The sequence below is a fragment of the Anguilla rostrata genome, chromosome 4, assembly GCF_018555375.3.
Source record: "Anguilla rostrata isolate EN2019 chromosome 4, ASM1855537v3, whole genome shotgun sequence".
NCBI lineage: Eukaryota > Metazoa > Chordata > Actinopteri > Anguilliformes > Anguillidae > Anguilla > Anguilla rostrata.
The window spans coordinates 4134350-4147113 of NC_057936.1; the positions used below are offsets into that span (position 1 = coordinate 4134350).

Consider the following 12764-nt stretch of genomic DNA (forward strand, 5'->3'; position numbering starts at 1 on the left):
ATTGGTGTAATCTTTTGTTCTTTAAAAAAAATATTAAGTGTAGGAATAATACCGGTGCCTAAAGAGGGGTTTATTTTGGTGAAAGTATTTGAAATGATTAAACGACCCAGGTCCGGTTCGCGATCCGGTTTCCGGCTCACCGAAGGCCCTCTTCGGCTCCACCAGCCGCAGCGTGAAGGGCGTCCCCCGGCTCTGCTCCTTCAGCATCCTGGCGACCTCGTAGTGCCGGCATCCCACGATGCTCTGCTCGTTGATGGCCTCGATGTGGTCGCCCACGCACACCGCCTTCAGCCGGTCGATCGTGCTGCCCTCCTTTATCCTCTGTGGGGCGGAATGGGATTTAGAGTAAAGCAGGGGGGGGGGGGCATGAGGGGCACGGGGAGATGGGGGGGGAGGGGGGGCATGAGGGCACGGGGAAGGGGGCATGGGGGGGGCATGAGGGGGCACGGGGAAGGGGGGCATGGGGGGGCATGAGGGGCACGGGGGAAGGGGGGCATGGGGGGAGGGGGGCATGAGGGGGCACAGGGGGAAGGGGGGCATGGGGGGAGGGGGGGCATGAGGGGGCACGGGGGCATGGGGGAGGGGGGCATGAGGGGCACGGGGGAAGGGGGCATGGGGGGGTTATGAGGGGACGGGGAAGGGGGGCACAGGGGGGGGGGTGGTCATTGCTATCTCTACAGCAGGGGTGTCTGATCTTGTGCTGGGTGCTGTCTTTTTAGGTTTTAGCCCAGAACTATGACACCTGATTTAAGCATTTAACTATTCATGATCTACAATCAAGGCCTTAATACGTAGAATCAGAGGTCTTCGTGCTGGGCTATTTTTTTTTTTTTTTTTTTTTTAAACCTCCACTGGCCCTTTTTGGATAAGATTGGACAGCCCTGCTCCTCAGCATGACCTCAAGATAATTTAGATTAAGATTACTGCCCCGTTTTATTGGCCTTGAGAATCACACATAACCACTGCTGAGGAACACTTAAACCAGGCCCTCAAGGTCACCTGGCTTTCTCTTCTGCCTGAGAGTCCACAGTCCAGTAATGTCTCTGATTGGCCAGAGATTACGCTCACCTGGGTGCGCCAGGTATAAATCAGTCTCTGTTTGGAGGGGAAGAATGAAAGCCAGCTGCACCACTGGCCTCCAGGGCCAGATGTGAGTGTCCCGGCTGCAGACTCTTATCATAAATATTTACCTTCAGATAAGGCCAAAGTAATCATCAACAACTACAGGTCCTTCACGTTGTTTGTGTAAAATGAATGTGTCCTGTCTTTCGCATTATATTTCTTATAAATGAAGTGTTTTTTTATTATTATTAGTATTATTATTATGGATACAAATTAAACTTTTGCTGCCAATCAGACAGCAATGTGCACTTTACACTTGAGTATTCACTTGCTTTGTTAATTTCAGCAAACAGACGACTCAGGGCCAACTGCAGTGTGCTTAACTGGAGTTTAAACCTCACGATTTAAACCTTGAGACCACAAAACAAATGTTGAAATGTGGCACTGTTCTGTAATCAAGGGGGTTTTAAACTCCAGCCATGCACCCTGCGATTGGCCCGCAGAGACGGCGCTTGAAAATCTAACCCTTTGAGGTGCGAGGTCACAGACGTGTGAACAGAAAGTTCTTAACTGAACATTCTAACGCTGATGTCACAATCGCTGCCGGTAACTGAAGGTGACAAAGTTCTAGAACACTGACTCAGAATTCTGAAAAAAAAAGAAGAATAAAAACATTCCAAAGGAAACCCACTCTTCAGCGGGTAACAGACAGAGTGCATTGTGGGCAGGCTGAGCGGAAGCCATTTCCTGTCTGGTGAACACACGCGCCTTGATGAACGCGTATCCCGCGCCGTTGTCGGTGATGGTCAGGCCCAGGGCGTCCTCCGTCTTGGTGACCTCCACCTCCTTGGCGTCGCCCCTGACGTGCGCGAAGATGAAGTCCTCCAGGCCGATCTGCCCGCCCAGCAGCTTCTGCATGTCCACCTTGTGCGAGTTCAGAGTGCAGAACAGGATCTGGAACCCAAGCAAGAGCAAAACTTCAGTCTGAATTTTGGGGGTTGGTGGGGGGGGTTGAAATGCAGAGAACACAAGGACTGCTACCCTCTAGGGGGGTGGGGGGGGGGGGATATGATCTGTGAAAAGCTGTGAAATGATCATTTCTGATGACTTCTGAGAGGACAATACTTCATACTACTGATCAGTATATCCCAATCAGGACATGAAATCCCAGTCTTTATTATAGTAAGTTATTTTTCTCATAATCCTACTATATTATTGGGGGGGGGGGGTTGTAACCCTCTATCCCCCCCATAAATTACACCCAAGCAAACAGGGATGCTGGGTGTCAGTCCAGATCCAAACACAACCCCATGCACAGAACACATGTATTTATTCATTTTTTATTCATTGATAACATTCTTTTTTTTAAAACATGAAATATGATCTCCTGGTGCCTCAGTCCTGGTAGAAATAACACAGGGGTGTCAAACTCCAGTCCTGGAGGTGCCGCAGTGCCTGCTGGTATTTGTGGTTTCCTTTCAATCAGCAGCCAATCAAGGCCTTGAGAATGAGGTGTGTGGACTCTTTTAGCCAATCAATGACTAATAAATGACTGATAAATCCACCAAAAACCATTAGGTACTGAGGCCCTCCGAGACCGCAGTTCAACACCCCAAAAATCACTCGACAAGCAGAGAAGAGCACTAAACATCAGAAACAATAAATAATAGCATACTTTTAGAGAGCGTCTTTTAAACATTACTGAATGTGTCGCTTGTTAAAATGAAGCGGATATGGCAAGTAATATAAGGCAACATTGTACTAAAATCGACAACCAGCGCATACCCAGGAAACCAGGTGATGCCAGTTAACCGTACAGCGTCTCAGCTGTTTTATTTGATCCAATGAACTGCTGAGTAAGAATAAAAACCTGCACTTCCTGCCGTTCGGAGAGGGAGCAAATATTTGCATTTAACATCCAGGCATTCCGCAGATGTTCTCACACAGAGAAACTTACACAACGTTCATTATTGCATACCTTCCATTCACACGGCTGGATAATTCTAGTGAATTCTAGTAATTCTCTTTGCTCAAAGGTTAAATGGCTGTGCCACAGGTGGGATCAAACCTGCAACCTCTTGAGCTGTAAGCCCAATTAAGCCATATTCGCTAAACAGGACTGCCCCCCCTACTGGATACCACTGCCATATCAAATCAAGCCAAAAGGGCAAAGAAGGCAGAGGGCCAGCGAGGTCACTGGAACTGGACTTATAAACAGGTGGGCAGAACTTTTATTGTGAAAGGAAGGCATAAGGTCTCTGCGATATACACAGGCAAACAGAGCTTTTATTGTGAAGGGATGGCACAACAGCTGCACAACACGCAGGCAAACAGAGCATTTGTTGTGAAGGGATGGCACAACAGCTGCACAATACACAGGCAAACAGAGCTTTTATTGTGAAGGGAGGGCAGAGGAATTCTGATCTCTATGCAGGCAAACAGCTTTTGCTAAGAAAGGAGAACGCGGTGAACTTAAATCCTCCAGTACATGAGGGTCAAACAAAATGTGTGGGTACTTTTATTTTGTATTATTTTGCTCTGGCTTGGACTTGTCACACTGTATCTCGAGACGCCATTGTGTCACCACAACATCAATGCTGGTTTTACACATAAATATAGGCTCATGTATAACCGAGAACTGGCCAATTCAGAAATCGACCAGCCAGGCTTTTCAACACTTCGAGGCAACAGCCCGTACACAGCAGGTAAACAGGCAGCAGATCGGGTGCTGTGGCAGTGACCTGTGTGAAAGGTTAATTAGAGTAGATGTCTTCCAAGGACAAAGAGTTTTGCTAGCCTGTTGCGCGGCTACTGTAACAGAGCCCACATTGACAATGGCAGCTGGAAACTGGATACATGCTAATTAATGCAAGCCGAGCTGCCTGGTCTGCCAATAGCAGCACAGAGGGGGAAAAAACCCTGTTTGTCACAAACTAGATCATCCTAATATATTAAGGTAAAAAAACCCACAGTATTTACAGATGAAATAGGCGATCATTTATTTATTCCTCATTGCATCCATTTTGATTTACAGAAGATGTGCTAACACCTGTTATCTCAAGCGTTCACTGGACATTTTGTTAAAGAGCTGTTGTGTAATCCTGCTCTTTTGTATTGACATTATAAGTAATCCAAACAAAACCCTGGAGTATTGCCACAGTTTAATATATAATAAATAAATAAATAAAAAGAATCTCTATAATAAGATATGCTTTCTAATTGCTTACACCAAGCTGGGAACACACACACACACACACACACACATACACACACATACACACAACCAAACATGCTAATGGGGCCTCCTAGACCAAAAAAATAATTATCTAATCCTCAGTCAGTGATGGACAATATCTACAATGCATGTATTTGAAACATGTATTTGCAGGTATATATTCCGTATGTAGTACAGGTCTGTTTTTTGCCCGCTTAATATCTCTATGTCACCTCCAAAGCAACGTTTGCCTCCACCATTTTGATTGTAGTGAGTAGACACTTTTTGTAGGCATTTTGTATAACATGTACGATGGCGCCTTCGCGTCCACCCCAGCTCATAGTCACAGGCTGAAATTCAGGTGGTCTAAACACACCTGCCAATCAAGCCGCCCCATACAGGTGAGTTCCACTCGAGAGCACAGACACAGGTAAACACGGCTAGGCTAACGCTCAACAGGTACTTCCACAGGTGTACTTCAAAGCACAAAAGCACTGTCCTACATAACAACGGCATTTCCCAATAACAATTTAATCCAAAAACGTATTTCCTAATCTTTTCATAGTCTTCTAGCCTAACCCTCCCCCTCTCCCCAGGTACCCCACAGGTACACCCCCTTGCCCACAGGTTCGCCCCCCCCCCGGCCCCCCCGCCCCGGCCCGTGCCCTACCTCCGAGGGGGAGATGTGGAAGGCCTCGGCGATCTTGCCGTACAGCTCCTTGACGTTGGTGAAGCCGTGGATGCGGCCCGTGGGGCTGCCGTGCGCCAGCTGGGTGTGGAAGATCAGCCGGGGTCTGGGACAGGGGGGCGAGGGGGGCGCCGGGCCCGGCGGGGGCGGCGGGGGCGAGGTGGGGGGCGGGGGCACCTCCTCCTCCTCCTCCTTCTTTTCGGGCCCCGGGACCCCCCCGGGTTCGACGGCCTCTCCGTTCGGCATGGGGCCCGGCTCTTCGATCTTCCTCCAGGAGCCCTGGTGCATCGCTGCCAGCCCGAGACAGGCTGAGAGGGAAAGAAAGAGAGAGAGAGAGAGCAACAGAGAGAGAGAGAGAGAGAGAGCGAGCAAGAGAGAGACAGTGAGAGAGGGAGAGAGAGAGAGAGCGAGAGACAGAGAGTGAGAGAGAGCGAGACAGAGCCAGAGAGAGAGAGCAAGCGAGAGAGAGAGAGAGACCGTGAGAGAGAGCGAGAGACACAGAGAGATAGAGAGAGTGAGAGAGAGCAAGCGAGAGAGAGAGCGAGAGACATAGAGAAACAGAGAGAGAGAGAGAGCCGCCCCAGCACCTTCCCCAGGACCCTGGCTCACTGAATTAATGATGAGCGCGGGCAGGTAACGGGATAGGGGCCGGGGCGGGGCGGGGCGGGCGCGGCGAGGAGGAGAACCCGACACTGCGGGCGGGGCGGGGGATCGGGTGCGGGACACCAGAGACCAGAGAGCGACAGACACACGCATCGCGCCGGCGGCCATTTTGTCCAGGGCCGCCCTCGCCAACGGGGCTGCAAACGTCTCCTTGGCAACCGAGGCCTTCTTCGCACAAAAAGGGACCTCGGGGGATCGCACTGCACCCCCCCGAAAACACAGGGAGCGGCCGGAACGTCCCAGTCAAATCAACGAGTCCGTTCAACACCACACCTGGGCCGCATTGTTATTCCGAAATGCTTAAACCTCCCTTTCGATTCCAATAATATTCCCGCTGATTGCTGATAACTCCAAAACCAAAATTATCACATTCTTGGATGTTGAAAGCAAAACTTTTCTTTCATGACGTTGTTATCTGGTTTGTATTGAGCATATTTAGTAGAAAATTCTCTGCGAAACAGTGACATTGTTTTCACATTTCAGCATCCGGCATCTAAAGAGTTAAAAAAAAAAAAAAAAGTTTTTCAGACGGCAGTTTGACCAAAGTCTGTTCGATACATTTGATAAAATCAGTTGCAGGCTGTGTTTGTGCACGTACGGTCTGTCTGAACTTCCTGTGGAAAGAGTAAACTCACTGCTGAATGCTGAACTAGGCTGCTTCTACAGCATTCTCTCAGAGACACAAAATTAGCAAGTCATGCACTGAAGACAAGGAACCAGGACTTGTTAAGTCACAGTTTCTCCCGTGACAGCTCTGTGATTAGTGAACACTCTGAACTTTTCGACCCTGTGGTCTGCCGTTGTTTCAGTGCGAGGGTGCTAGGGTCATGGGCCTTACGCAGTACGGCACAACAGCACAAGTGATATTTACCCAAAATGTGCAACGGCATAATGACTCATCTGCTTGTCCCACATTTTTACAAAAGAATACATTTTTTGGTGGCCCTCTCAAGATTTGTCAACGTGTCAGCAATTGAACGGTCTGTACGTTTTCATACGCTAATTTGACGGTCAGCTTGTGATGCCAAAAATAATGTGCTCAAAGCAACACCTTCTGAGCTGAATGCTAATAGAGTAACCATGTGAATGCACCATTTATAGTAACCTGACAGAGCTTCTTAGCCCCAAGCCAATAAGAACTTCAAGCATTTTCACCCTTGATACACCAGTAAAATTCCTGTTGAACTTACTTGCCATTTTGAGAGAAACATCTACATATCCATGACAAAAATCTTCTTTTGTCTGAAGACAATTTTGAAAATGCCATATTGCATCATCATTTTTGCTGATAACATGCTTTGCTGAACATTTCTCCGAGATGTGATGGACTGTATGACTGTTCTTTTTTTTTGTTTGTTTTGTGCCAGGATGTAAAAAAGCTAGCTGTAGCTAGTTTTCAAAATACATATTTGAGAAAGGCGTGCTCCGGAGAAAGACTGGGGTTTGTCCTCCGTCCACCTTTGCTGGCGGTAAAGGAGGATGAGGAGGAGGGAGCCGCCTCCCCATCTCTTTCGGCCCGCAGCAAAACCAGAGATGACGACATGGCGGTCGGCGAAGTGCGACTAAGTAAATTACCGCTACACTGAACACTATAATAATACGCACGGTCCATCTCGTGCTGGCGCGTTTCACCTGGGGAGCTCGGCAACAAAAGGATATTAAGGCTAACTCCATCTCAAGGTTTCTGCTCGCGTCAGTACTAAGGATTAGTTCCAGGACCCGCGCACAATAGATTAAATCTGATCAGGAAGCCATCTAGAGAAATGAAACACATTTACTGTGTCGAGATAACATTTTATACAGACTCACGCCCGCAGTAAAGTATAGTGTAATTGCCGTTTATGACATCAGCTTTTAGGGAACTGAAGCCAGTAGAACAAAGAAGGGGAAATGCTGCCCGTTGGTTTCACATGTAACAGGTGCATAAAACCATCAGTCGGTCAAAGTTTATTTAAACGGCACCTTTTGTGCAGGATTGCAATGAAAAGTGCTTAACATAAGAATTTTTTTTGAGTTCAATGAAAAGATGAAATACAATAATACAAACAATACACTGTTAATAGTAACAGTAGCAGAAAAATAATGAAATAAAGTTCAATTTTAAAAAAGCTACAGTTCTGCCCCAATAACACAGAGTCTACTAGCACCTGCAGTTCTGTTAGGAGGAACACGACACCAGTCCTTCGTTAGGAAGCCAGGCAGCTCATGGCGGGTGCAGTAGCTGAAGAAAGTGAAACGGGCAAACTGACGGCATTGTTCCAGAACGTTCCATAAACCTTCGATTGATTGAGAAGGCCGCCGCGCCACGCGTATAAGGTCAATCAATCAATCAATCAATCAATCAATCAATCAATCAATCAATCAATCAATCAATCAAATTTAATTTATATAGCATATTTCACAGCAATTGTCACAATACGCTTCACGGACAACCCTGGCCTAGACACCCACAGGAGCAAGCCTAAAGCAACAGTGGCAAGGAAAAACTCCCTGTGGCAGATGGGTGGAAACCTCAGAAGGAACCCGGCTCGGGGGGGGGGGGGGACCCATCCTCCTCTGGTCGGCTCAGCGTGTCCTGCTTATCAAGCCGCTGAGTGGCTGCTCCTTCTCCATGGAGGGGGGAGGCATTGTCATTTTGGAAGACACCCGTTGTACAGAAGTACAGGAATGCATTAACATGGGGTGAAGATGAATGCTCAGTACCGTCACAGTAATGGAGGATATTAACTCTACCCTCAATGCATATGGCTGCGTGTAACCCGTTCCAGGAAAAGCACACGATTACGGAGCAACCAGCAATTGATGGAACGCGGTTGTGTTTCCATTTTGTGACCACTGCTTGTGCACTGTAAATTTCTCAAAAATAAATAAATAAATACAATACAAACGCATTGATACAGCGTACAACGCATAATGCTAATAAAATATTGAAACTATTCAATACTGATACAGTGAATATGTTGGATCGTAAAAGGAAGCTCCTTCGAACCGAAGTGTGTGTCTGATAATCGTGAATTCAGTCAAACGGCTGGGTCCTAATGGACTGCGTAATGCGGGATGTTCAAAATACTTCCATCTCATCTATCGCTGTTCAAAACCATCTGGGACTACTCCAGGAAATGGGATGGATGGAACATTCACTCTCACTGTAAAAAAAAAAAAAAGGCCAGTGTAAATGTACAGATTTCTATCTTCCTGTGTCTTACATCAGTTATTGAACTGGAGGCCTATTTCACTCCTGGCCCTTTGGTCATTGGTTAATATATATATATACATTCACCGGTCACTTCATTAGGTACACCTGTTCAACTGCAAACTGCACCTGTTAATGCAAATATCTAATCAGCCAATCACGTGGCAGCAACTCAATGCATTTAGGCATGTAGACATGGTCAGGATGATCTGCTGAAGTTCAAACCAAGCATCAGAATGGGGAAGAAAGGTGATTTAAGTGACTTTGAACGTGGCATGGTTGTTGGTGCCAGACGAGCTGGTTTGACTATTTCAGAAACTGCTGAATCTACTGGGTTTTTCACGCACAACCATCTCTAGGGTTTACCGAGAATGGTCCGAGAAAGAGACATATCCAGTGAGCGGCAGTTCTCTGGGCGAAAATGCCTTGTTGATGGCAGAGGTCAGAGGAGAATGGCCAGACTGGTTCGAGCTGATAGAAAGGCAACAGCAACTCAAATAACCACTCGCTACAACCGAGGCGTGCAGAAGAGCATCTCTGAACGCACACCACGTCAAACTAAGCAGACGGCTACAAGCGCAAAGACACACGGTCCACCCTGTCACTAATGTATGCGGTGAGTGTATATATATATATATATATATATATATCATTCTGATGCTTCAGAAAATTTGCGACTATGCCGATGGTCAGAATCTGCACAGGTCTAAATACCGCCCATCAGGGACGGAATAATGGGTCACTGGCTGTGCATATTTTGAGAGGGCGTCAGCTCTGTTCACATCTATGTGCAGTACATTTCATAAATCCTATGTGTGGCAAATGGCCGTTATGCACCATTTTAAAAGGAGCCAGAGCCCCCCCCTGCCCCCCCCCCCCTTATGAAGAAACAGTTGGAGAATTCAGATCTTACATCATTCCTCCCTTGTTCGCCGCAGTTTTCCTGGGCAAGGTCCCCTTATCCCAAGGCTGCCGTACGTACCTTGAACCTGATCCCATAAACATGTGAAAACATGGAACTTGAAACGTACTGTAGATTGGAAAAGGAAAAAACTGTGGCGTACCGAGTGTCCCGATAAGAAGAAAACACGAACGGTAAAATCTTTTGAGCAAAAGTAAAATGTTCAGTGACGAGTCTACTCTGAGACAGGGTGCATCTGATCGCTGTTGGACTCCGACTCTGTCTAAGCTGAGATATCGCTGAACACCTGAGCAGCTAAACAAATGGTAACGCTGGTGCACCACGCTTGACATGAAAGCATTTTTGGACCCAGCTGGTGTCTTCTGTTCTTGCCTCACACCCAATGCATGCTGGGATAGGCTCCAGCACACCCCGCAACCCTGCTCAGGAATAAGCGGGTATAGATAATGGATGGATGGATGGATGGTATCTTCTTTCACCATAATCACAACCTGATTTTGTGTATTTTTTTTATTTATTTTTGTTTAAGCTGTCCTAAAAATAATTCTTGCAACAATGTTTTGTGCAAATGGACTGTCTATGATAGATTAATGCTGCATTGAAAGTAAAAAAAAAAAAAAAGTTAAAATGGTTTAAAAATTACTGTAAAAATGAATGTACAAATATGCTGTACTGTTGCACGTAGAGCGTTAAAACATTTCTTCTCACACTCTCACTCACCCCTAAAAAAGGGAAATGGCCTGAACAAATTTTCTTCACAGTAACCAATAAGCACGGCCCTTTAAAGAGTGTGAAGATGCTCATATTTAGTCCGTGACCAACAGTTGTCAACTTGGCATGCAGTTGAGAAAGACATTGAGTGTTCAGAATGTCTTAAATGTCTGTGTGCTGATAAGGTCAGCGAGAACCGCATAATGTTTTCATGCCCCTCCGACCTGTAAGCATTGCTTTGTTAGAAGTACACGGTCGGGCATGTTTAATTTGCGTGGTGTGTTTCAATGTCAAGTTAGACAGAACTCAAATGTCTGGATAAGTCAGTGACTCGTCTTTAACCCATAAGCTGTTCATGACACTTCTCTTGGAATTTTGCTCATATTTAAGATAGATTTACCTTTTACATTTTATCTACTGATTTATGGCATTGCTGTGTCCCATGATGCATTTCTTTCCACTGCATGCAAAAAAAACAGATTCCCAGCACAAATGCATGCAAATGCAATGAAATTCCATATTACATATAAATAACTCAATACTGATGTGGTGAACAGAGCAAAGGACCTGTTCCTTCAACTCTAGAAGTGTTTATATGAAAACACTTTGGCCATAGTGCATTCATATAAATTCTGTAAGAGTTAATGTATCACTGAACTCGGTATGTATCTATGAATTTTTGCATATCTCTCTTTCTGAGACGCCATCATCTGAAAGAAACTGCTCAGACTGAGCTCTAAGCTGCATCAAAATAAAATGATTTTTTGGGTAAAGATCACCTTTAACTCCTCGCCCAAAATTATGGCAGGTAGTTGTTGTATTCTGAGAACAAAACAACAGGAGGAATAAGGTAAAGTATGAACACAACATGAAAGCCTGTGCCCAAATATAAACATTATACCATTCTGTAAGGAGTTAAAACTGTCGGAGAGGATAGGATGTGTATCTGTTTTCCTCAAACGAGGTGCAGCATTCACGTGCAACGCAAAAGAGACAGTTCAAGGTAATATCAACACTGCATATACAAAAGCAGCCTATACACGCGAATTGTCTGTTAACCATTGATTATCGATAACCTTTCCGTTAGCCACAATCCAACTAAAACACCCCACCCTTGTGAAAATGCAATCGTATATTTTTTGACAGCACAAGGACGCGGCTTCACGTCCCTTATTAGGCTATGGGCGGACCTGGTAGCGGAGAGCAACGCTGTGATTGAAAGACTCGTCTGACATGCCAGTTTTTTCCGTCTCCTATTGGCCGCTGGACTTGGTTCGATTCAGTCTCATTTTCTTAATCAGCATCAATGGAGTAAGGAGCCGGAATAGAAACTGTAGAATCCCGCAGAGTTGGAGGAAGAGTGGCGGCGTGTATGAGTGGAGAGCCGACCCCGGCAGAAAGAAGAATGCTGGAAAACAAGAGAGAGAGATTGAAAACCTTCCTTAAGAAAATAGACGAAAAAGCCATATTCAAAATAAAGCACTTCATGAAAGAAAGGTAGGCTTCCGATTACCCCACGCCCCGAACCGTTATGTGCTATATGAAGGAGTTAGCTAGCTAGCTAGCTTGGTAGCCTGTGCATTTAACGTTACAGTCAAATTATCCTGTTTATTTTTAGTAAATAACGACAGATGCGAGATATGATTGGTAGTTCAGACTTAAAATAAATGAAATGATGCAAACGTGTCACCAAACGTGCTAAGAGGGTTCAAAGCGTTGCCACCCCTGATGCATTTGTGTTGAATCCAAATATAGCTAGCCTATACTGTACACGTCGGCATGTTGCTGGCTAGCTAGCTTTTATAATGTCCTGTGTGCCCAAGAGACGAACGTGTACTCTGTGCAAACAATTTAAATATAATATGAAAACGAATTAATATGTTTGTGTCAGAAAATGTATAACACATTATTTAAATATTATAGTATGCCTTACAAATTTCTAAACAAATGTGAAGCTGCCGAGGATTATTTCGTTTATTAGCTAGCCATACATTGCTTTTCTATTCCGACAATAAGGTTGCGCAATAAGTATATAAACACACTGCGGTTACTGTAAAATATTAACATTTCGTTTTGATGCTTTATGGCTTTGGTAGATAGATGTGTGATGTTTGGCCATAGTAAAATAGGTAGGCTATATTTAAGCATCCAGGATAAAGTCACTGTGTTGGGTTCTAGGCAGGCCTAGATTTTTTTTAATGAGAGAATGGTGAGCGGACGTTTGCTGTACGAAACTGTTGTTGGTAAGGAAAGTCCCTGTCTGGTGTGAATATGATTAGACAGCACTGTGAAAGTACAAGTATTTATTTCA

The 12764-nt window shown here is 45.5% G+C and overlaps 3 protein-coding genes across 5 annotated transcripts in view; 2 read left to right on the forward strand and 1 right to left on the reverse strand.

Annotated features, from left to right (window-relative positions):
• LOC135252251 (PDZ domain-containing protein GIPC3-like) overlaps window positions 1-8868 on the reverse strand; it is a 20078-nt gene extending 11210 nt beyond the window's left edge. The window contains exons 1-4 of one of the 2 annotated variants that reach the window (XM_064330125.1): window positions 7775-8868; window positions 4947-5272; window positions 1831-2016; window positions 141-321 (exon numbers count right to left, since the gene is read on the reverse strand). In XM_064330125.1, the coding sequence (XP_064186195.1) occupies window positions 141-321; window positions 1831-2016; window positions 4947-5252 (673 nt within the window). In that variant the 5' untranslated portion in view covers window positions 5253-5272; window positions 7775-8868. Of the gene's footprint in view, window positions 1-140; window positions 322-1830; window positions 2017-4946; window positions 5629-7774 lie in introns of those variants that run through there. The other variant, XM_064330124.1, reaches the window with a different exon arrangement.
• Window positions 1-12764, forward strand: part of LOC135252252 (thromboxane A2 receptor-like) — a 99302-nt gene that overhangs the window by 35675 nt on the left and 50863 nt on the right. The window lies entirely within an intron of this gene.
• LOC135252248 (GRAM domain-containing protein 2B-like) overlaps window positions 11727-12764 on the forward strand; it is a 32437-nt gene continuing 31399 nt past the window's right edge. Inside the window, exon 1 of the mRNA XM_064330119.1 lies at window positions 11727-11950. Coding sequence (XP_064186189.1) covers window positions 11826-11950 — 125 coding nt within the window. The 5' untranslated portion in view covers window positions 11727-11825. The remainder of the gene's footprint in view (window positions 11951-12764) is intronic.